At 35.8% G+C, this 26,206-nt stretch overlaps 1 protein-coding gene across 5 annotated transcripts in view; it reads right to left on the bottom strand.

Moving 5' to 3' along the window:
* LOC408803 (tensin-1) overlaps window positions 1-26,206 on the bottom strand; it is a 247,322-nt gene that overhangs the window by 30,541 nt on the left and 190,575 nt on the right. For all 5 annotated transcript variants that reach the window (XM_026440250.1, XM_026440248.1, XM_026440249.1 and 2 more), the window contains one exon: window positions 21,860-22,006. In XM_026440250.1, coding sequence (XP_026296035.1) covers window positions 21,860-22,006 — 147 coding nt within the window. The remainder of the gene's footprint in view (window positions 1-21,859; window positions 22,007-26,206) is intronic.

Raw genomic sequence — 26,206 nt, forward strand, 5'->3', positions numbered from 1 at the left:
CATTATATATTGAAAGTAGCTGATATTGTGTTTAGCGTTATTTCATAATTGACGTTATGAATGCAGTCATGAGTCGAGAAATTGAATGTATTAAACATACGGTATAGATGTGGGAGCTTCTTTTATTGATGCGCCCACTCTTCAATGGCCACTTCAACCGTTATGGCGGTACACCGTAGTGAACGAGGGTATTTTTCCGCGATACAACTTTCTAAACCTATTTATATTTTACATGTACACGGATCAACTATAATATCGTCGCTCATTCTTCGTTCATAATAACGTTTCTCTTTTCGAGAGGTCGATTAAGCGATTTGTAAAACGTTTTCGTTTATTAAACGTTTATCAAATCAAATATTTTGATTCATACAGAAAGAAAAAGCTTAAGAAATATATAATTTTGATCATTGCGACAAAAAGAAACCATTCTCTGAAATTGCGTATACGTTCGGAATATCTGATCGTGTTATATTTTCCCCTTTGAAATGATACATCGCTGATTTCCGTCCATCTAAAAAATTCTATACAAAAATATAACAAACAAACTTTGACAAACTGCAACAAGCAACGAGCAATTTCGAATTACGAAGCGTTAAACGATATTATATTATACGGGAGGGAAAATGTCGCGTAATCACAGATCTCCAACATCTCCAAGATCTCCAAGATCCCCCCTCCCTTCCCCTTTCCAAGAGAAAACGAGGCAAGGCTATCAAATTTTCTTCCCTCTCCCTTTTTTTTTTCTTTTTATTTCCGGTACGTACAGGAAACCGGAGTCAGGAATACGGCGAGCCGCTCTCAAATTCAATTACCGCAGTTAGCAGGAGGAGGAGGGAGGGGAGAGGCAGGGTGGACGGGATAGGTAGCAAAGATGGCGGTAGCCAGATCTCGTAAATGATCTTGAGTTAATCGTCAACCCCGGCTAATTTAATGTACGAGAGATTCCACGACTCGGTCGTCGTGAATTTCGCGAAAACCTTAAGGCGCGTTTCCAACGCCTGGGATAAATCATCCAGATACCCTTTTCGCGAAGAAGGAGGAGGGGGGACTCGAGGATGATCCGTTCGTTTATGCGGATTCGTTTATGCGGATCACGCGTTCGAGATTCAACGGGGAGGAGAGAAGAGAAAATCGTCAACGATTTTCCCCCGTCTTCATCGTGAATTTTTATTACGAAAGAGAGGGGAATTACCATTCTTTACATTCGAACCGTTTCTTAACGAACAGGTTAGGAAACGATCTTATAAATATTTGTTTAACGTTTACTTGCTGGTATGCGAGATAACTATACGCGCTATATTTTTACAAGAATTTAATTATATTACAGGTTGAGAAAAAAGCCGACAAATGAAGAGTAATTGTGCCGTTCAACCACGGCAAGAAGCGGTAATTGCGAAAAAATGATATAAAATGATCGTGTCTATGTATTTAGATAATATCGCAATAAGAACAATAATGGAAATCGTTAAAGTTTATTAAGTCAATTCTTCATAATTTCTCTAACGAATTTTATGAAAAACATGCGCCATTTTTACAAGTCGTTCAATTATATCCGAAAACTCAATAAATGCAAACAAGCGTGAAACATAATTCTATTTAAATAACAATCTTTAAACAAAGATAAAATTATAAGAATAACAATGAACGTCGTTAAAACTTTCACAACTCAATCGTTCACAATTTTCCCAAATTTTCTCGATCTCTACACTCGCCTCGTGTCAAATCTGGAAGCTTTTCGTGTCAGAGGTTGGGATCGCGACCAAGGATAAGGATGTTACTTTTTGCCGCGGCGTGTTCGTCTCCTGTGGAGAGAGGGGAGAGGAGTATAATAAAAAGGCGGAAAAAAGATTCGAGGCTGCATACCTTGCATAGTCGCACGCCTCCACGCGACTCGCGTCCTCCTGCAAATCGTCGCGGTGCCCTGCTCTGCCTCTGCTCTGCTCTGCTCCTCCTAACGGTCTCGCAACAGCCGGCTCACCTTATCAACCTGCGCTTTCAACCTCTCTCTCTCTCTCTCTCTCTCTCTCTCTCTCCCTTCGATCTCTGTTTAGCGAGACTGTTTGAACTGGTTGTATCGTGTTTAACCGCCCCCAAGCCTCGTGATTAAGCCCGTTGAGACGTTCCTGTTCAACGTCTAATTATTTTTAAAGCTGACGTTGTATTAATACAGCTGTGCCAGGATAAAATAGTTACCATTGTTCCTCCATTATATTAAACTTTGCTCGCTTTTTAATACGATTATTATTTACTTTGAATTTTTAAAGAGATTACTTAATCTCTCTTTTATTCTTCAATTGATTAATTTTAACTTCTTTGAATGCTGTCTCGATTATTCCAAAGAATTCATAACGATATCTCAAAACCGCTCTGCATGAAAACGTTTTTCTTTGGGAACATTATCGCTCGAAAATTCAGATTCTCCGCTGCCAGTCAGTTACAGCGTTCAACGACTTCAACTATCTCGATTCCTCGCGTTTTCCTCGAGCAGGGATCCGATATTCCGGACGAGAGTAAGAGAATTAAAGGCCGGCACTGTTGGTCATTTCTCGAGAAGCGTTCCTCTTGACAGAACGACCGCCTCTCTTTCTCTCTCTTTCTCTCGATCGAGGAGAAATCGTCGCCGATCGAATTCTCTCTTCTCCTCCCTTGCCTCTCTCGAGACGAACGCGTGCCCGCAACTATGTTGTATCTCGCGTGTAGCTCGGTTAAAGGAAAACTCGTCACGATGGTCACGAATGGAGAGGCAGGCAAGGTCTTAGTCCGATTTATACGGTTTCTCGGTAGGCGCTGATGCGGCTGTGTGCAGGGGCGAGGCGGCAAGAAGCGAAATGAGGGTACGACATCGAAAAGAGGGGGAGCGTACGCAGTGGCCACCAACTAGGTACGTACCACTATTATCTGTACGAGAATGCCAAGGTCAACCTCATTCCAACAGTGGCCACTTGGTATTGGACTACGTATCCCGCTGCCTGATATCGTTGCGTCGGGAAGAGCTACCTGTGCCGATCCATTTCTTCTCATTTTTTTATTTTACTTTATTTTTTTGAAATTTAGAAGAAGCGACGATTTGAAAGGAAAAAGAAGAAGAAGAATTCGCTCGATTTTTATACTGATTTTGATTTCGTAGGCAACGAGGATCGAATTGGAATACATTCGTTTTGATCGTTATCGACCGATTTTTAATTTTTAAATGTTTCCCTTTGAAAAAATTAACTCGAGTATTTTTTTACAATTTTTGTTTACATTATTGTTTACATAATAATAATAACGATAAACGTTCAAAAGTGTACAAATTACGCGGCTCTTATCGTTTATATAGCGGATTAATTTTCGTGAGAGCGAGAAATCGATGATCTTTTCGATGCTCGTCTCTCTTAAAGATAATATTCGGCTGCGCGCCCGAAGTGCTTCAGCGTCCCGAAACGTTGCCCGCTTTTTATCGTCGAACATGCAACGCGCTGTCCTTATCGAAACGTTTGATCCCGGACGTTCATTTTTCTTCGGCTAACATTGTGGAATAACGTGGATCGGTTAATTAAGATACCGTGTCTTTTTTAAACGGGCAATTTATATCGCGTACACAGCCGACGGTAGCCCCCTTGTTCAATTACCTTTTACCTCGCTTTATCTCCCGAATTATGTAATATTCTATATTTTCTACCTTTTACCGTAACATTTATATTCAAGTCGATAATGTTTAATTAAAAAAATATAACTCGATCGAAGTAAAAATCGATTGGATAGATCAACGATTTTATTGGATACAAAATAAATTCCTTTTTTCTCATTCCCTTTACACAATTTCGATATAAATTGTTAATAAAATTTTTCATGATCCTGTTAAAAATTTCAATATCAAGAGGAACAATTTCTCCAAATCTTTAAAAAGTAAGCGCGGGAAATATAAATGTACTTGAATTTTATGGACGAAAGAAATAAATTTTTTTTAAATTATTTCACCTTTCATCGTTAGAGATACATATTCAATTTACTATTTTATTTTACAGTAATGAGAACTCTATATATTCGAAGGAAAATTGTCGAGATTAACCTCGTCTTTATCAGTCCTCGCTATCGGCCCGCGTGTATCAGAATTACATTTTATCGCGTTCCCGGTATAGTTACTGGCGCACAAACAACGTATCGTATCCTCTTTGAACGCGTAACTTATCCGTTACAGGTGGAGTTTTTTTCGCCAACCGATAGACTTTCGATTCTATTCGCACGAAGGTAGAATACGATAAAGGAAGTTGAGTTCACGCGGTCGAGTACGGAAGTACAACAGATTGGAAACTTCGATCGTCGATAGCACGAAAGTATTTGTCATTCTTGTGTTACAGTTTAACTTCTCCCCCTCCCTCTTTTTCTTTTTTTAGAATTTGAAACGTATTTTCAAGTATAAGATAAAAATTAATTCAATTCGCGAATAATTAAATAAAAACGTAATCATCGATGATAAATTGACGGATAAATGGATGTTCTATCGCATGATTATGGGTTATATATTGAGAATCAATCAAACTTGTTGTTGCAAATTGCAAAATAATTTAAAATTTTCACAGGGATCATCATCACGGTCATTCATATCAATATTTTAAATTATGATAAATATCAATGGACGCGTGTAGAGAGTCAATTACGGGCGAATTGACATTTCCCCTTCGATTCATCATCAACTATAAATTGCGATACGAATACTTACGTCTACGAAAAATAAAAATCTCGTATTCAATTTCAAGAACGCGAATAATTAAGTAAAAACGTAATCATCGATGATAAATTGATGGATGGTATTATCGTTAATAAACGACGATAAAACGTGATAATCGGTAATAATAATTTCCTCCTCTAACCTTTCCAAACGCCACCACTTTCCTCCAAATGTGACGTAAATTCAAATTTCGGCGATGATTTGATTTAAATCTCAAATATTATTTCCGCGAAGGACATTGTGGGACGATCAACGTCAAAATGGAGAAAACCGGTAGGCGATAAACTGGAGGAGGGATCAGGTGAAGAACAGGTGGTTCCTTTATTCAACTTTCGCACGCGACTCGAGTTGCCGTGTTTTCTAGAATTGCCTATGAAAAGTAACTGCCATCTCTGCAACTGCGCCATTCGCCATCGTGGTTATTGCTCCAAGTCGAGCCGAGATTAGACCTGTTATCGACTCTCCACCTGAACCGCACTTTTATCGAACGAGCTTATTCGAAGGACAAGGTTTCCTAAGATTTCTAAAATTTATACAACGATTGTAATTTGTGAAGAGACGGATACAAAACGACTATGAATGATTAAAGCGATGATAAGTATAGTAATTACGTATCTATCTCGATGAATTACGATGTTAATTTTGAACCAAGAACAATAATTGTAAAAAAGAAAATTATTATAAATTATTGCACAATATATTACGAAGAAACGAGAAGAAAAATAAAAGTTTAACAGTTAGAAACGAAATAACTCACAATGGAAAAAACCGATCGAATTCAAAACTTATTTATGGATCAACTTTCGGCTCCCTCTTCCTCCTCCACGAGGAGTTTACAGTTTGAGAATCGTTGTTATAAAGGATCATTTAACGGAGGAGAGAGGAGGGGAAGAAACTGGCGCGATGGAGAATAATGAGATCTTTGTTGGAAAAGGAGGGAGGTGGAAGGAGGAGGAGGAGGAGGGGGTAATAGAGGAGAAGCGAAGTCGGCAACGCACTTAGTACTTGAATACGAGATCTTAAGTAATTGCGTAGAAAATAAGAAAACGAGAGAACCGTCCCGAGGGAAAACCCGTTTGAAATTTCGCGTAATTGGGGATAATGCCGAAGCTGGATATGGATTAAAAAAAAAAAAAGGAAAAGAAAAGAAAAGACTTTAATTCTAGACGACGTATTCTCGTGCCGTTTCCCGGCCTCCCCGGTTTCCTTTAATTTTCTGACGAATGTTTTTTTTCAAACCGGACGACGAAACGAAACGAAACGAAACGAAAAAAGAAAAGAAATTCAAAACCTTCGTTTCTTCTTCTATTCTTTCGAATTTTATAAAATGATAATAACAATTGTGGAAAAAAAAATTCTGTGCTCTAGGATTCACATTGAACGTGGCGCACGCCTTTTCAATCTAGTCGTAGATTCTTTCTTCGCGAAGATAGCACAGGTATATACATTCATCCTCAGCTTTTCATTAATCTGGATTTCCGCCCATTCAAACCAATGTTTCTTTTTAATTCTTTGTATAATTTGCTAATGAATATTACCATTTCTGATTCTTTTTTTTTGGTTGTTGGTTAGGGAAAAAGGAAAAAAAAAGGGCTTGTTAATTGTAATTTGTGACGGGAAGACATTCTCTCTCTCTAATGAAGAGAAAAATATCACAGAAGAAGGAAAACCGAACTTCGATTCACTAGAATCGATTCTCTCTAGGACGATCTCTAGGTTCATTTTTTTCTTCCATCGTCCTTATTTATCTCATCTGGTTTAATTTAAAATTGTTCACGATTATTTACTCCTCCTCCAAGTTTTTCCTTCGTCGGTGTTACGAAGATCTCTCGGTGTCACGAATCTAATTATATCCCGCGGTTTAAAACCGTCTGACCGACAAGACCAAGAATTATTTTTATCCTTCCACCCTGCCACATCAAAGATTCCTTACCCCGTTGCGTTGAAAAATGAAGAAACAATCCTGTTCAGTGTATACGCTGTCGCAGTATGCGCTCCTGGCTGAATGCATGAGAAATCGTATCGGCTACGAAGAAAGAGAAATAAACCTAAACCTATTTCAGTCCCCCAGTAAAAGATTAATAAAAGGTGTAGCCAGCGAGGGGAGACAACTGATTCAGCATTTAATGAAGGTTAACCACCGGTTTCATCGTTATAAGAAAACGTTCAATTTTAAACGAACGCGCGCGTTGTTTATCGACAAACTCGTACAAGCTTTAGAATAAAGGTAAAAAAAAGCTCGTTTCGCTCCTTGCATATCGTCAAACACTTGTAACGAGAGAAGACGAAATAAATCACTTCCTATTTCACAAATAATTCAATCATTTTAAAAAAGTTAACCAGTTAAAAATTTCGAATAAATCACTTTAAGTATGCATTTATTAAAATGCATTAATAAACAATATTATTCCCAATTATTAAGTTATAAGTTATGAAATCTCTCATCCTTGCTCGTACAAGCCTTAGAATAAAGGTAAAAAAAAAAGCTCGTTTCGCTCCTTGCATATCGTCAAACACTTGTAACGAGAGAAGACGAAATAAATCACTTCCTATTTCACTGTACACATCGAATAATTTCAAATAATTCAGTCAATCATTTTAAAAAATTAACCAGTTAAAAATTTCGAATAAATCATTTTAAGTATGCATTTATATTAATTGCATTAATAAAACATTATTTCCAATTATTACATAAGTTATCTAAATCTCTCATCCTTCGAAATATTATCTCCAACGTTACTCAACGACGTACTCAAATCCATTCTGAATGAAGATGAAGAATGAGAAGCTGAGGAATTCCTCCAAAAATCACGAGAATTGAGCGCGAAAATTTATGTTTGGAAAAAGATCAATCGAGATTAACGAAGGGAGTGAGAAATAGGGAAGAAAAATTTGTACGTTCAGCGGAGAGTGATTGTCAATGTGTCGCGCGATAAGAGTTGTCAGGATGGTTGGGAGCGAGCGATCGGTGCCGAAGATGGTCCACTTCACGTCTCGCTCGAGAGACTTGCCTCTCTCCTCGAAGGCTGCCGAGTAAATAAAGGGTTCAATGGGCCGCGTGGTCGTTTCGGGATGACAAGAAAATACCTCGAATTCCATCCATCCGAGTGCCCTCTTCCTTCCCGACCATCCTCTTGTTTTCCTTTTTCTTCATACTCCGCCGTTCGAGTGGAGTGACAGCGACAGAGAGAAAGAGAGAGAGGGAGAGAGAGTGTTGATTGTTCTGCTGCTGGTTCGTATCCGATGGTCGAATAACATCTTCCAGATCGGGTGGAATCGCGTTGTGCCCGATCAGGCGAACGAGCCAAGTGTGCTGGTCGAACGTGGAATCGGAAATGAGACTTCGAAACTCGTTTCCGAGTTCGCGGAAAAATTTAATTCCACCGTCTTTGCTTGTCGAAGCTTGTGTCGTTCGAACTGTCGATGAAAATTTCGCGAAGAAAGAGGAAGAATCGATCGTTGAAGTTGAGCGAGGAGAGAAAGAAAGAAGGAAGGAAAGAAGGAAAAGAAAAAAGATTGGAGTGTTGAAAAGTTGTGTTTTGAGGGAAAATTTCTTTTCTCCGTGTTTTTTTAAATATCATTCGAAAAGAATAGTTATTCGATATAGCAGCGGGGTGATCAAATAATTTTTCAATTCTGCGCCGGAAGAAAAAGATGGAAGAATAATTGATAAGAAAGTTTCGTCATTTGGAAACGTGTTAAAATTATACCGTACTGCAAAATGGCTGTACGTGACACGTACGTGTATACTTCTTTCGATGTACAGTTACCTTGGACAGGAGAACCTGTATCTTCTTTTTTTTTTTATTTTTTTTTCGCAACCTCGCAAATGACGCTGTAAGAACACGCTTAAGAACGAAGTTTTCATTCGTGCGTTAATCAAATGATTTGCAAAAAAAAAAAAAAAGAAAAAGAAAAAGAAAAAGATACGCTACTCGATCCTGGACTCGAACACGCAACTATCGAGTTAACTTTATTTAAAATGGCGACGAGTTATATATTTCTCAAGAAAGATGATTTTATAATTTTAGAAACTTGTTACCAAAGAATGAAAATATAACGGAATATCACGCAATGTTACGTGCTAGAACGAGTATTTAAAAAAAAAATCTCTTTTATGTGTAATATTATTATTATACTGTGTGTACATTGTGGAAATTGATTAACATAAAAATCTGATAAAATTGTATAATTATTCTGAAAATAGTAAGTAATTTAAAATCAATTTAAAGGAGTATTTAAAAAAAAGTCTCTATAATATTATTATACTGTGTGTACATTGTGGAATGATTAGCATAAAAATGTGACAAAATTATATAATTATTCTAAAAATAGTAAGTAATTTAAAATCAATTTAAAGGAGTATTTAAAAAAAAGTCTCTTTTATGTGTAATATTATTATACTGTATGTACATTGTGGAATGATTAGCATAAAAATCTGATAAAATTGTATAATTACTCTGAATACATAATAAGTAATTTAAAATCAATTCTCCTTAAAGGAGAACAGGTTAATTTTGTGCACGATTTTTCTCGCAATGATAACGTTTCTTTCGATCGCGCGGATTAAGGATTCGTAGACACTGTTATCGTTAACAATACGATTTTCGCCTCTGTTAGCTGTTCCATCGCCGGTTAATTGAGAATTCTCTTAGAATACGTTTCTCGATGCAATTGGAATGCGCCATGAGTAGGATCCCATTGTGTGGAATCGTGGTTCGAAGAAAGAAAATCGACGTGGGAGATAGGAGGTTCGATTGTTCGAATGGAATCTGATTGCTTCGACTTAGATAATATACGTGTCGTCTATTTCAAATATCCCCTTTAATTTCGTCTCTTCTTTATTTTTTTCAAGCATTTTTCTTTTTTTTTTTCATCTAGAAAATATTCTCCGTCAGAATCAAAGAATCATAAATAGCAGGATCCTCTATACACGTTTGAAATCCTTTAAAATTACCGATTTGATGTGTTGTTAAATATTTTTGTCCAACGAAGAAAAGGAAACAAATGAGACTTCGAATCATCTATTCGAAGCAGAGTTGGAAATGTAACTAAGTTGAAAATTTCCAACAATAATAATACACTTACGAATACCATTTATAAACATAATCGATTCTCACTTCTCATATAACCATTACAATTATTATTATTATTGTTACGTCTTGAACAATAAATCATCGAAATAACTTTTATCCTTTACTCGAATGCATTAAATTTCGCCCGATCACCGATTATTCGAGACAACCCCTTCCCCTCCCAAAATTGCCGATCCTCGAGCAACCTTCAATCCTCCTCCGATTAATTCGTCCTTCCTGCATTCGGCCCTTTCCACGGACGGCTCGCGAGTTTCACGAGCGACGGCGTTCTTAATTCACCGGAAGGTGTTTCAACTTTAATCCGAGGAGTGCCATTAGGATTGACTAAACGCCGAGGCGCAGGCCAACCGTAAAGTTCCAAGTGCAAAGTCTACTACTATGCTACCCTCCCCCTCCCCCGCCCCGAGTTCTTCCAGCGCTCAACCAAGTTGGCCGCTGCCATTCTTACCAACCAACCCTCGGGAGGAAGGAGGAGGAACAGGGAGAAGTATCCTTCTTTCGTTGTTGCGAAGGAAAGGCGTCCAAGGCCTTAGGCGGACGTCTAGAAATCTTTCTTTCTATAACAGGAAGATGCTTTTATCTCGTTCCCAAGATGAATTCACGGGAAAGATACGAATTCTTTATCGTTCAATCTTACGTCAATTTGTCAATTACGCGTACATATATCGGCGTCTTACGTTATTTGGGATTCGATGGAAGGATGCTGATGGATTTGAAGGAAACGTAGCTTTGTATGTTTCCATTCTTTTATATTACAATTGTGTGATTATTACTTAGGTTCCATAATTATTAAGATTTTAATTGTAATTAAAGTGCATTTTCAAATTTGCATCTTGATTTGAAACTTAAGTTGTTGCTTGTATATATAACCTGTAGTAATAAAACAAAGTTGGATACGTTTTACGTAATCGTATTTCATTCACGAGATCTACGTTCAAATAATTTCCTTCTTAAATTTTCCTTTTAAGATCTTCGAAAACTTTTAATAGGGTAAATCTGTGGTGAATTATCGTGGATCGATCCACAAGTGGTGGATACGCGAGTTGTACGGGGGGGAAAGAGCAGGTGAACAAGAGTTTCTTTTCCCGACGAAACGAGGGGCAAGGAAATGGGAGGCACATGCGCTCACGAAGGTGAACGGGTTGAGCCGAACGCCACTTGAGCCGAACTTATAACTAAAACGCCGATGAATTATTCAAGGAGACACTCGACTGAATAATTGATACACATGGGAAGTCAATGGGGCGCATATACTTACATACGTAAGTATGGTAGTACGAATATACGCTTCCCGATCGAATGAAAGCACGCTTTCTCGCCGTTTAGCAGCTGCACATGTAAATTGCTCAATTTTATCCCCAATTAATTCCACGGCTTGACGCGTTTCTCGAAGCAATGAGGAGAAAACTGCCACGCAAGCCGTAATTTTCGGTCACCTTTCTTCCCTCTTTTCTCGACTCTAATTTCCAACAGAATCTTCTTTCTTTTCTTCTCTCGAATCGATCTGTTCGAGAGATCAGAAAAAAGATTTCTCTTCCTTTCTTTCCTTTTCTCTTCTCTTCTCGATGGAAAAGCTTCTCACAAATTCCCCAAAGCGCCAAACACCGCAAAGTCTCTCTTCTATTCCAAAATTCCAGCAAATTGAAATTAAGGGACACACGATCCTGAGGTTGGCCGTTGGGGACATCGTCGATCATAAGCATTCTGCGGTCTCGAGGAATCTCAATATCGAGCTGTCATCACAACGACGTCATTGTGTCGTCTAATTTCTCGAGATTGCATTCACGCAACGCAGAACAGACTTTACCTGTGAAAATATATCTCAAGTGGAAAAGAGAGAATGGAAAAAATTCGAACGAAAATTATTAACGATTGATATCACCTTCTAATATCATATGTCATATTTTCATATATATTTTCGCATTTGTTGGTGGTTTTAAATAAATAATAAATTTATTATTATATACACGTTTACAGGGAGGAAGTCATTAGAGGTTAATTATTTAAAGGGAATACACAGGAGGTCGGAAAATTTAATCGGTGTCAATAATACCGATTGATTGATAACACCGATACAGAAGAACACCCCTTCCCCTCCCCTCCCAACTTGTAATTTCGACGTATCGATACCCGGTTATTTGAATTATATTATTCACGTCGGTATACATAATTCATCCCGTGTTACAGAGCTGCGTGGCTGCTAGGCAGGGCACGTTATTACGCCCAAATTTCGGTCGATCGCTTTACACGTATTGTGCTAGAAATCTTGCTTACGTAAATTTTTAGGAAAGATCGATTCGACGGAGAAAGAGTGTATTAGACACGATTAAACGATATTATACGAATAATTATTATTAATTGTTGTTTGGAAAGTAATATTCGTAGCTCGAAGGGCGAGAGTTTAAAAAAAGAGAGAAAGAAGGAGAGAGAAAGATTCGACAAGCGCAATTTAATGCTAATATTTCGAACAATTTTATTCCCATGTATAATTGAAAATTATGATTAATCATTTGTTATTACCGCGTTAAAAACTACTGGAAGCGCGTTGAGATATATTTTCGGTAATATTTCACGCGCGTCACGTGGAATTTTAAAAAGCGGGCGGCCGCATTAATTTGAATTTTAAAAAGGCGAGCAAGATAACGGCGAGGAGGAGGAAGGTAACTCTGGGTGTGGAAGATAAAGGTCAGTTGTAAATTAAAATCAAACGTTTACTTTCCTGTTATTTTTCCTTTTTTTTTTTAATTTCATTTTAAATATAAAGAAAAGAATTTCATTTCGAAGCGATCGATTCTTCTTCCAAAGCGGATATAGATTTATACAAAAAGAAAAGAAAAAAATCGAGCAAGTTAAAACTCTAGATTCTCCGAGTTGATCTCGGATTCAACGAATCGTTTCGAAGGAATAACGGACGAGGGACGGGACAAACGACTCATCAGCTTTAAACGAGAATACCAGCTCTAGTTTCAAGCCGAAACTCGTGCCGGTTGTTCTGCGGAGGATCGGTCACGTACAATACCTCGGACCAGATCCCCAGTGAGCCGGCACTTTCGTCCATCTATTAGTCGCTCAATTACCCAAAATACTCCCAGATACGCGGATCGGATACAGAATCCTTTGCCCGCTACACTTCCAAGTCGATAACAGTTCAGATTCAAACGTTTCCTCCACTTTTTTGGGATCGAAAGATTACTAAATACTTGCTCCCCTTTCCCGATCACTCTCAATTCAATTTGTCTCGATCTACTTTAATCTCCCCTCTAAATTGGCACACTATTTGCTTCGAATAGTTTTAAATAAATCGAAGAGCGTTTTCTTTTTTTTTAATTGCTAATATTACGAAGTGTTAAAAAATTCGCGAATATTTTCACGTTCCTCTTGAATATCTTCTCAGACTAATGGAAGTTCGAGAGGTTGGATAGCACTGTATTAGCCAATTACCCTAAACGTTCTCGAAACACGTGTATATATATATATACACGGTATGAAATCCTTTGGGCTGCATCCGATATGCCCGCAGCTTCAGAGTCAATAATTAAAGGAGGTACTACTATCGTTTTACCCGTAACCTACCATCTTGGCGCAAACTCTATCTGCATCTGTTTCCATCCGAACGTCTCGTGAGATAACTCTGTGAACGTCTGTGAAATAATTCGTAAAACGTTTGATAACGTTCCAACTTGTATTCCATGTATTCGTTTTTATCACGAGATTGGATAAATATAATAATTAACAGGGATAATTCGTAGGAAACGAAGAAGGGGATAAACAATCCTTTCGTCACATTTTGTCGTCGAGCTAAAAGAGATAAAAGATCAAAAGAATCTCGGTGTTCTATTTTTCTCCAATTGAATATTCCATTGTTCAACTCTCTGAAAATGCTCGAGAACGGATGCTATTGTTTTAATGGAAACACGCTAACACGCTTAATAAGAGAGCAATAATTTTTCACGTTAGTCTTTCATATTCTTGCCGCAAAAACAATTTCATTTTGTAATTCAATTTTTCTATCGTTTCTCCATTTGCAACGTTGCAAGGTTTTAATCGTCTTTAATCGTCTATATTTTAACGCTGGAGAGAATCGTTTAATAATAATAACTCGAACGTTTCAGATTTAGAGATTGCGACATCGTCTGATGGCGAGCAAATTTGATTGCTCGAAAAAGTCACGACGATGAAGTCTCGATCGATGTAAATCCGCTTGTTCTTAAAAAAAAAAAAAAAAGAAAGAAAGAAAAAGAAAAAGAAAGAAGGAAAAAACGTTCTTCATTTCCTGATTCATATCTCTTGCCCGCCAACCATTTCTTAAAGTCATCCAGACCGTCCCCCCGTTGCATATCCCGATGGTTTTCACGATGAGGATGATGAATACTGGCGAGCAATTTTTGTTTCCAACCGCATAAACTACCGTTGTAATCGCATCGTGATGAATTCATTATTGATGCGAGCTTCAACACACAAGATTTTATTCTTAGTACAGTACAGCCTCGTTCAGTGCTTCAACTTTTGCTACAATTTTTTAATTCATCATCTATAAATATATTTCACTAACATTTATCTCTTTCTCTCTTTGATATTTGAGATATTAATCCAAGGATTGAAAGGATATCGATCTTTTCAATAAGATTAAAAAAAGAAAAAAGGAACAATATTCTTTCGAACGAATATTTTATAATTTTATAATTTTTATCCAAAAAGATATTTAAAGAAACTTTGGATCAAACTCTCGCAGAATCAACAAAGTAACATTATCAATCTCATAAAGAATACCCGACAATCATTCTTTCCTTTCCCTCGTCGTAAATATTCACGAATATTCCTCGCTCGAAATATAATACATTACACGTTTTAAATCGGATAATCATTCGATCGATGGAGAATTGATCCGAATTCACTCGCAATTTTTCCAAACAGTTGGTCGAACTGCGCGGCCATTATCCAGCGTACAAGGACAATTTTAACGGGGAACATTCATTAATTAATTTGCACAATAAAAGTTTCGCATTAACGGATTGAATTCTGAAAAGCGGGCGCGCGCTGGATAATTATTGGCGATCGATGGCGTCGATATCGCGTTTAGTCGGGATTGGATTAATTGATCCAAGGAGCCGAGATCGGCTCCTTCGTATAATCCGATAAAGCTTGGGGGGGGGGGGGGGAAATACACGCGAAAGCTTGCGGAATGGAATCGTGTCCGATGTGTCGGTCATCATCAGACTTCCTCAAAGCTGTTCCTGGTTCTGTTGCTGGATGGAACAGCTGTACCATCGCCGATTGGTGAAGATTTTTGCGCAGAGGAAGAGAGAGAGAGAGAGGGAGAGAGAGACGTGTCAACGACCGGACGATCGCAGAATCCGATCCGTGTAACTGCTTGCTTTGCCTTTATTCCATTTACTTCGTTCGTTGCGTGGCCGAATAACTCGGGACATTGATTTCTTCGCCGTCCAATTAGCGAATCCCCTTCCACCGATTCGTTATTGGATTGGTAATCCATCGTTACGGTTTTTCGTGTAGGCTCGCGATTTTCGGAATCGATAAGAAACTTCGTCACTCCGCTGTTAATGTAATATCGTTACTGTATTTGCTATTTCGCAATGCGAAATTTTTATTGTTTCACAATAGAAAATATCGTGTAGTTACGTTCTGTGTGTTCAGAGAAGTTTTCTTTGCTATAATTTTTAATAACGAATCGAAATTGCCTTCTAATAATCTTCGAAGAATCTAAGTTTTTCAAATTGTCCTTTTTTTCTTTTTTTAAATACGTCGCGTGAAACTTTCGACATTATATTTCACATTTCACAGTGAAATAGATGAATGCAAGTATACTGTAAGGATGATAGATTTTTTACTAGGGAATTTTTCTTTCCTATGTTTATTAATAAGGAATCGATATTACCTTCTAATATTTCGAAGTTCTAATGAATCTTTAGCAAATTATATAGTATTGTTTTCTTCTTTTTGAATAAACGTGAAATTTATATTCCATGTTACATCTCACATTTTAGTAAAGCAAGTACTGTAATAATGAATCGAAATAATATTTAATATTTCGAAGTTCTAGAAAGAATCTAAGCTTTTAGAAAATTATATAATATTGTTTCTTTCTTTCTCTTTTTCTTTTTTTTTGAATTTATGAAATTTTTGACATTCCACATTTCGTAGTGAAACAGATGCAAGTATACTGTAAGGATGATAGATTTTTTACTAGAGAATTTTTCTTTCCTATGTTATAATAAGGAATTGAAATTACCTTCTAATATTTCGAAGTTCTAATCCGAATCTTTAACAAATTATATAATATTGTTTTCTTCTTTTTGAATATATGAAACGTGAAATTTTCGATATTCCATGTTATATTTCACATTTTACCTTAGTGAAAATACACTGTAATAATGAATCGAAATAATATTTAATATTTCGAAGTTCTAGAAAGAATCCAAGCTTTTAGAAAATTATATAATATCGTTTCTTTCTCTCCCTTTTTCTTTTTTTTTGAATTTATGAAATTTTCGACGTTCCACATTACATTTTCACATTTCACATTAATGAAACAGATGCAAGTATACTGTAAGGATGATAGATTTTTTACTAGGGAATTTTTCTTTCCTATGTTTATTAATAAGGAATCGAAATTACCTTCTAATATTTCCAAGTTCTAAAAAGAATCCGAGCTTTTAGAAAATTATATAATATCGTTTCTTTCTTTCCCTTTTTCTTTTTTTTTGAATTTATGAAATTTTCAACGTTCCACATTACATTTCCACATTTTACATTAGTGAAAATAAATGCAAGTACCCTAAGTAATGATTTAATCGTGGTATTCGAAAGACGCGACTAGAGACCGGTGTTGGTTTCGAAAATCAAGGCTGTTCCAGATAATCGAGGATGTAATGAAGATTGAGGATCCGGATAGCGGATAATGATGGGAGCGTCCCGCGTGTATAGATATTACGCGCAAGAGTGTAATACCCGAAAGAAAATGTCAAGATCATTATCCGTGAGATAAGCATTGTGGGATCTGTTGCACGAATTATCCTTCGTTAAGAAGGAGGATTCATTAACCCCGCTATCTGATTTCAGAGGCGCCTTAATTGCGATAGAATCGTGTATACGACGCTCTTAATCATCGGTTTTAATCATCGTTTAACACGCTTTGACGTTCCGCTTGCAAGTGCGTTCCAATTTGCAACTTATTCCCGGATCGAATAAAAATTTCGTCTGATCGATCACAATATTCCAATTCAAGATCTTTTTAATCGAATATCATTGACTCGATGATACCTTTACGTCAAATGATTATATAAGATCCCCTATTTACGAGAAATTTAAAAATAAAATTCAGCCTAAATGAAGGACTAAAAAAAGAGACTAAACTAAAATCTATTTACGAGAAATTTAAAAATAAAATTCCATCTAAATGAAGGACTAAAGAAAGAAGGAAAGAGAGAGAGAAAAAAAGAGACTAAACTAAAATCATCTTTTAACGATCAATTTTTTTCCCCCCATTATAATTGAAACGCGAAACGTGGAACAATTAGTCGGGATTAAAGGTAAAAGATACTTGTTGCCACGCATCGTGCGCGTTTTCATTAAACTCCGTAAGCATCATCACGGTGAAAAGTAATTTGTCCGTGGCACGTGAACCGACTGAAATTACAAGAACAGAATGTTCTCCTCTCTCGCTCTCCGCTAAGACAGGCGCGAGGAGAGACAACATGGTGGCAAAATGGATACGCCGCCTCTCTGTTATGCGCCTTGTTCCTTCTAATTGCCGCCACGTACAAATCGCGTTGAAAATATGGCGCCCCCTGACGAACAAGGAAATACACGAGAGGACATCTAATTAGCAAGAACGTTTGTTACACTTTCGAGAAGTTTTAATGGGGGACTGCTCCTTCTTCCTTCTTCTCTCGGACAAATTACTTCTCTCGTGGAGAAAGAAAGAAACAAAAAAAGAAAGAAAAAAAGGGAAAAGGAAGAAGGAGAAAAGGCAAAAAAGGTCCGCGATAATTTTTTACGCGTCTTTCGCGGAGGAAAATTCGTCGCGTTAATTCGCTCGCGAGGATCTATCTGTTTATCGAACGTGAACGAAAAGGCAATTTCCAACTGGAAGGATCGTTCGTTTATTTATCCTGGCTGAGAGCAGTTTCTCGTTACTAATTAATTAACCAATTAAAATTCAACGAAAGACCGTCTTCTCCGCATCTTCCCGAGCGAAACTGTCTACGGTAAAATAATATTAATTTGAATATTTTTTTTTTCTTCTTCCTTTTTTTCTTTTTTTTTTTTTGTTTTTTTTTTCTTTACTTCACCTGGAAAGAATTAATTATCGACACTTCGGTATTAATTTTGTAATTAGCGATTCTTGGAGGAATCCTGTGGAGGACGGATAGTTCCTTGTTTTATTCTTATAAAGGGAGAGTGGTATTATTGTTCCTTCTATTATAATTTCAATTGGAAAGTTTCGCCTGAAAGAAACTTTCCTCGGTGAATAGGATTTCGTAATTATTTTTGATATTACGCTCTACGCTCTCATTTCATTTTTTCTTTTTTTTTTTCTTAATTTCGTAATTATTTATGGTTGCGATGATTTTTCTTTTAGAAGTTGAATTTTGATTTATCCTTATCTACTCTCTCGTAACATTTTATTAAGAGTAGAATAAAAATTGGACGAGAAGGAATATATAAATATTTATATTTTTTTTTTTTAAAACTTGAACGAAGAAATGAACGAAGAGACCGGAATGGATGCGTATGGAAATCATAGAATAAATTTTCCCTCCGCGAGATCTTATCTACGGGGGAATCTAATTTGAAATTTGCTGTGTACGTGCAGCTTGTACCTTGTATAACGTGGTTTCGTAACTTATTTTTACGATGTTGGTGTTTACCAAAGCACGAAGTATCTGGAAACGTTGCTTTCCGGAAAAATAGATTAGAAAATTGTACTCGAGCACGCATTCGGAACAACATCCAGCCATTTTGAATATCTCGGGAACAAATCACGGAAGTAATTTCGAGTAATTCAATAATTCGTGAAGAGAAATTTTACAATTTTTCCTACAACAAATATTAGAGAAATTTGAAAAAACTGTAATGAAATGGTTCACGTTTTTATGAGAAGCCTTAAGAGATTATAATTATTTTATAATTTTCCCTCTCTTTTTTTTTTTATATTAAATGGTTAGATACTTCTTGAATAAACTTATATATTACAAAATATATCCTGTATACATCCTGCTCGAAATTTACCTTATTCAGTTTTCAAAATCTATTATTGTTGTTAATTGTTGAGAGAAGAATAATTAAATAATTAAAATAATAATTAAACTTAACTTTTTCCAAGGAATAATATAAATATTACATTCATTAAGAATCGATCATCTAAAAGAAAAATCATCGCAACCATAAATAATTACGAAATTAGAAAAAAAAATGAAACGAGCGTAATATTAAATAATTAAGTAATTCAAACTTTCTTCTTTATAATTAACGCAATATCGCAATCACAATGATATCACGAATAACGATACAATACACACTATCAAAGCAATCATTTTTATCATCATCAAAGAAAAAGATATCTTATTAACTTACATAAATATAATAAAAATAAGATCGAGAACGCGCATCCCTTAAATTCGAATTCGTACGAATGGAATTAATTTTCTTCCGGGGAAACTGCTTCAATTACGAAACATTATAGTTCCATTGTGACTGAATACAAATGAACTCTGGCTATTACGTAAAAGTATATAGAAAAGAGGGAGATTATACACGTTTATGCACGTATATACACTAATATAAGCCGTGAAATTTTCAACCCCGCGTTAATTAATTCGTAGTTCGAGAATTCAATCGATGCGAATGAAAGATCAATCGAAATCACTGATTTCGAGGGCAACGATCGACACTTCTGTTTAATCGTCAGTAGTGACGATTTATGGAAGACCCTCGGTTTGCATAATTGCCGCTTATGCACGTTCAACGATGGCGCAATGGAGAGGGAGAGAGAGAGAGAGGGAAGAAGACATGTTCGAGTTCCGGATGAGGGTTGCAGGATGGTTGCTTCGTGTATTTCTGCGATGTGTCGAGTAGTTACCACTCAGAATGGCAACGTTAATGGCGGCACGACAATGCAATGAGCTGTAAACAGGACTATTGTCTTTATAGCTATATTTTACTGTAACCGTACCCTCCTCCCCCCTCTTTTCCTTTTTCGATTCGTTCGTGTTTAGCTTTCTGTCTCTTTGGTCGTATGATAGTATGCAAACGTAGTATACAAGATTCTTGTATTGTTGGGCAATTTATTTTCAATAGTTGAATCAGTTTTGTCATATCAGTAATATTTATTATATCAAGTGATGAGATTAATTTTTGATTCCATAATTATCGAATATCCAAATCTCGTAGCTAAGTTTTCAATCTTTAATTTAAAAAATTTAAATTTCGTCCTCGAAATTTTTCTTCTTTCGCGTTGACCTTTTTCATGTCTCAAAATTTTTCATATTGAATTTATATCACGTTTCTATTTTTTTCCGAATTTTTTTTTCGGATAAAAGATGTCCAAAATGTCTTTTTTAAACAAAAATCAATTGAAATTATTAAAAAAAATTTCGTAAAATTTCGCGCGGCAAGAAGACAAATTTAAAAGAGAAAAATAATAAATGCAATATCTTTGATATGTTGGATTATTTATTCGCATTTAATAGATCTCTGCGAGCAGCATTCCTCTCCACATCGAGGAGATGAAAGGGATTAAAAGGAGCGATCGGTAATATAAAAATATTAGCATCATAGACATAAAATCGCAATACCGGAACTTGAACCAACGATTTAAAGTAGTTCGTGCAAAGAGTATCCTCTAAGTCCAAGTACTCCTTTTACCTTTCGATGGGGCTTCGCCACTTTGTAGAACTTGAATAGGCCTGTATCCTCTTTCAGAGGATAGATTGTGCCGGTATAATAAGTACACGAGAGATGGAGTATATAATAATTAAACTCGATCCTTGTCTTCCATTCCACGGACAATTTCATTCCCGACAATTTTCAAATACGAATAATCTCAAACTGGTTTCTTTTCTTTCTCTTTTCTTCTTTTTTTATCGTTTCCTTTATTAAATTACTCGATATAAAGAAGTCACTCATTCGCGTTATTTGCGATTAAATCTAATCGATCGATAATATTATTATTATTTATATACATTTATATATTATAATTATTTACATAATTATATCATTATCCAATTTCTACTACGTAGATTATCTTTAAAATATTACACGAGATTCTTCTTTATTAAAGATCACTAATATTATTTTTAATTAACATATCGTATGTAAAATATTGAATATTCGGGTTTCGTTTAAACATCATCAAATACGTTTTTAATATTATTTTTCTAGAAAGAAAAGAAAAGAAATATTATTCGAACAGCGAGAGATTCGAAAAAAATGAAATTCAAACGATCGATTCTGCGTTTCTTTTTTTTCTTCAAAAAAAAAAAAAAAAGAAATTCATTGAAAGAACGATGTTTGATTTTTGAAACGGAACTTACTTACGACGAACAACTTACGACGCGTATGCACGATTTATTCGCATAGATCTTTTACGACGAGTAATATCCTACACGCGCTTCTTTCACCCTTTCCGTGTGCCGGTGCAATTTGTCCTGGATGATGGCGATGCACTATTGCAATATCACCAAGGACAACTTGCGACTCTTTTTTTTTTCTTTTTCTCCCCTCCCCCCTCCCGTTTCTTTTCCCATCCGGAATGCGTCATTGCAACTCGTGTCAATCGTAGATATAATGACGGAGCAGACACATGGAAACATTATTTCTCTTTATTTCGCTTTAACGTTCTTCCTTTTTTTCTTTCTTTTCTTTTTCTTTTTCTTTTTTTTTTTTCCTTGAACCAACGTGTCCAATTTGATGACGAGAGAAACACGATAATTTTCATAATTTTTATCACGATAATCGCAATTAAATAGAAACTGAATTTTATCTAGACGAGACTGAAAAAAAGAAAAAAGAATGAAAAATATCCACTAACCTGTTCTGCAGATTCGGTGATAAAAGAGTGACAATATTGTATGCTGAAGTGCGCCCTAGGCTCTCGGGCGAGGAAGCTGAATTGTGCGTGCTGAGGTTCACAGGTTGCGTACGAGATGCGCCTCAACGCGTGCGCCATTTGCACGCACTGGAACACAGAAAACAAAAGAAGGAAAAAATAATTATAATTAATAATAAAATCGATAAATTTTATATTTTTATGTACGTCAACTTACGTACACTTTTCGTGTATTTCGTGAAAGGAATGCAAATAAAATGTTCAACATGTTCAAATTTAAATTTGAACGATATATGCGAGAGGATCCGAGTTTTTAAAATTTCAAACGAATATTTTTCCTCTCGAATACTCCATCTTCATGTCACGTTGCATCGTAAAAGATTCATCACTGAAGTTAAAAGTATAAATATAAGTGGCAAGCGTAACAATTATAGGGTGGATTCATATTAGAAATAATCAAACGAGATTAATATCGGGAAATACGATAAAGTATCAACAATTTTCTCCCCCGTTTACCACCGTCGTTATTTACAAAACGAATGGTAATTTCAAACTTTCCTCCCTCACCCCCTTTGAATATATACGTTGAATAAAAATGTCTACCGAATAATGGTACTTGGAAGGAGTAGGGCCAGGTCAAAAAGATCAAAGCAGCTTGTTACGTTTCAGTCTGCAAGCAACATTTCTCAAGCATAAAATAGCGACGTCTCTTGCGACACCCAGCGTTATCTTGCGTTATACACGTATCCACGGGGGTCGTTGAATTTCTCTTTGCGATTTTATGCCTTCTTACTAGTTTTCACCGTTTGCTTGCTTCCCCGCTTCTTCGCCGCCGCGTGTTCAGAAAGTGTTCGACGCCCTTTTTTTCTTTTTGAACCGTGTCCGCAAATCCACGTGGTGATCACGGACCATGGACCGGTAATAGAAAAATCGCTTATCGTTCGCGAAGAGAAATTATTCGCTTTTATATTCGAAAATTAAGAATTGGAATGGTTAATTAATAATATCGTGGATTGTAATAAAAAAAAAAAAAATAGATTTGGTATTTTTGGAGATGTTAGAGTGGAAGATTCGCAATGAAAGAGAAATCATTCGCTTTGCATTCAAAAATTAAGAATTGGAATGGTTAATTAATAATATCGAGGATTGTAATAAAAAAAAAATAGATTCGATATTTTTGGAGATGTTAGAGTGGAAGATTAAAGATAAAAGAGATATCATTCAAAAATTAAGAATTCGTTGGAATGGTTAATTAATAATATCGTAGATTGTAATAAAAAAAAAATAGATTCAGTATTTTTGGAGATGTTACAGTGGAAGATTCGTGATGAAAGAGAAATCATTCGAAAATTAAAAATTCGTTGGAATGATTAATTAAGATTCAGTATTTTTGGAGATGTTAGAGATACGCGATGAAAGAGAAATCATTCGTTTTATATTCGAAAATTAAGAATTGGAATGGTTATCGTGGATTGTAATAAAAAAAAAAAAGATTCAATATTTTTGAAGATGTTACAGTGGAAGAGATTTTCACATGGAATGGTTTTAATTGGAATAATATTTTCGATTTTTTTATAACAATAAATTCAATAGTTACTCAGAATGGTGAAAAGATCGAAGAATAAAAAGATTTTGTATATCTTGTACATCTTGTACGTTTCCTTATTTTCGTAGCAAAGTTGTTTAAACCTTACAAGTGGGCTTCCTCCATCTCCACGCATCACCTCTTGTGTTGAGGGTGAAGAATATACGGGAAGTCATATGAGATCTGTTGATCCCTCTCTTTTCGCTTATAATGATGACACGTAAGGTTGAACAAAATTGCATTAGACATTCTATACGTAGATTATATAGAGAAAGGACTATCTTATTATAAGATTCTCTCCTAAATATAATTATGTAAATCTTATTAAGTTTTTCTTGTTAAATCTATGCCTTAAATCAATGAGATTTATACGAGTCGAATATATAAAGAAATAGCATCCTCATTAAATCGGATAAGTCATAAATATCATTTAAATTTATCAGAGTGTCAGAGATATTGCAGCTCGTTGCTAAGAACGGTAAATCTTCGATCTAATGGATGTAGGATGACAGGAGAATCAAAGTGGCGATAGAAAATATCGTTATTTGTTAAAAAAAAAAAAAAGAATAAAATATTTTTACAACGTATATTAAAATTTCGTAAGTTTTATAAGTAAATTGTAAAGATCGATTATTTTCTTTTATTATTTTTATATTTTATTTTATAGTTTATAATATTATAAAAATTTATAACTATTTTTTTTAATCATTTCGATAATGATAAAACGGATTAGAAAAATTTATATTTGATTAAATAATTTAATTTAAGAAAATGATTGCCTATAGTACCGACGTGCGTAAGACATTGCATCTTATAACACTTAGTTTCAATAACTGTCGACAGAGTACGCCATTTCTTACCAACCACTTCTGGCGCATAACCTTAAAATTGATCACGTAAAATATAAACAATAATTTTTTATTAGAAAAATTAACTTCACATTTTTTTTTCTAGAAAAAAAAATTATTTAGTAATAAATATTTTCAAAATGTAAATCTAATCTCTTTTATCAGTCTTATACGTAATTATATATTGCCTTTATCATCATGCTGATGATACTTTGATACACTTTTTGATATTTTATTTTAAACCACACTTTTACAAAATACAGTATGCAAAATAAATAGCAAATTAATAGAAACAAAGCATGTTCAAGCATCGAGAGCTAACATTTTCTCGCGATTTATCGTAAAATCTTACGATTTGATCGTTTCTTGTTCTCAGAAATAGTTCGATAATTAATTCAACCGCAAGAAGTGAAGCATTATAGCGTTGTCTCGATTAACACGGTAGCGCGTAACGACTAAAAGGAAATAAATCATAATTATTGGCCACTTCGGTCCTTTTCGAACCCGAGATGAAGTTTCGTTCATCGAATTCGTTCAGCAACATGGAACTTTTAATGGCTCACAGCCGTACTTCCCGTTCGCAGAAAAATCCGCCGGAAAGTTGGTCGTTTCTGCCGCGCGAAGTCTGCTTTCGAACTTTCAAGCGATTTCGAGATATTGTTCGACTTAAACCGCGAATCATTCGACAGTCAGCCATGGATTTCCAATTATATTCGTTATCAAACCATCTTAGCAATCATTAAAAATTTATTGCTAGAATATTAATTTTGTCAATTTACATGATATTAATAATAATTTAATAAAAATTTAAATATCAAATTTTTTTCCAGCAAATATGTAGATAATTGTGGAACAATATTTATAAATTTGTACATTTTCGAGGAATTATTCGAGGCATGAATAACATCTCGAGATCAGTCAGGTTTCATTATACCGTGCATACCTTATATCTTCAAAGCGCCATTTCTTTCGTCTGGAATATTTTACCGTTGTGCCTGTTTACTGGCTGTGTTTGCAATCTTCCTTCTTATTATTACTTCTTCCTTGTCTTTGTATACTTTGTACTTTATATTTAATAACTTAACATTTATACATTTCCACAATACATTTTCTCACCGAGAAAAATACAAAATAAAATTAAATTGTCCTCTTATTCGATACATCTCATATCCGTGTGAAACAATCGAGTATCGTTTCAAATACAATAATTTCTAAAATCCCTCTTCGATCAATCGAACATCGTTTCTATCCCACGTTTCCTATTCCTTCGTCTATAAACGATTCGTTAAATCGAGATATAAACGTATCTTAAATTCATAAAAAGAAAGGAAGCTTATTTTTCGATCAAAGCGTTAATAAATCGAGCGTATTTACAACATTCCGTATTCCTTCTCCCGATTTCATAATTCCACGAACGTGAAAGAGGGCGCATTATATTTCGACGAATTCTTTCGTCGAAAAATTATGATTACACCAGCACACGGGACGTATTCTCACCTGGAACCTTACGAGGGACGTGAGGTCACGTATGCTTTATACAGCCTGCCCCTTACAGTATGCTACGTGTGTACGTGTGCGCTTCGGTATGCATAATGTTTATAAGCTGGCGCATCCGCATCATGGATCCGCGCGGCGACATAAAATATTTTTATATCGAGGGGGGAAACCCATGGAAAATATTTGTGTGTGTGTACCCGTGTGCGACTACTATACACGCACCGTGCACCGCAAATAACTCGTTCGAATATCCCCGTTATTGGACGATCGGCCACCATTTTCATCGATTTTCCAACGACCACCCTCCTTTCTTTCCGTCCACGCCGCGTCGCGTCCACCAGAGACCCACCAAGGAAAAAATAATTGAAGAGAGGAACGCCGCGGTGGAACAAATTTTCA

This window comes from Apis mellifera, linkage group LG4 (genome assembly GCF_003254395.2).
Source record: "Apis mellifera strain DH4 linkage group LG4, Amel_HAv3.1, whole genome shotgun sequence".
In the NCBI taxonomy this organism is placed as follows: domain Eukaryota; kingdom Metazoa; phylum Arthropoda; class Insecta; order Hymenoptera; family Apidae; genus Apis; species Apis mellifera.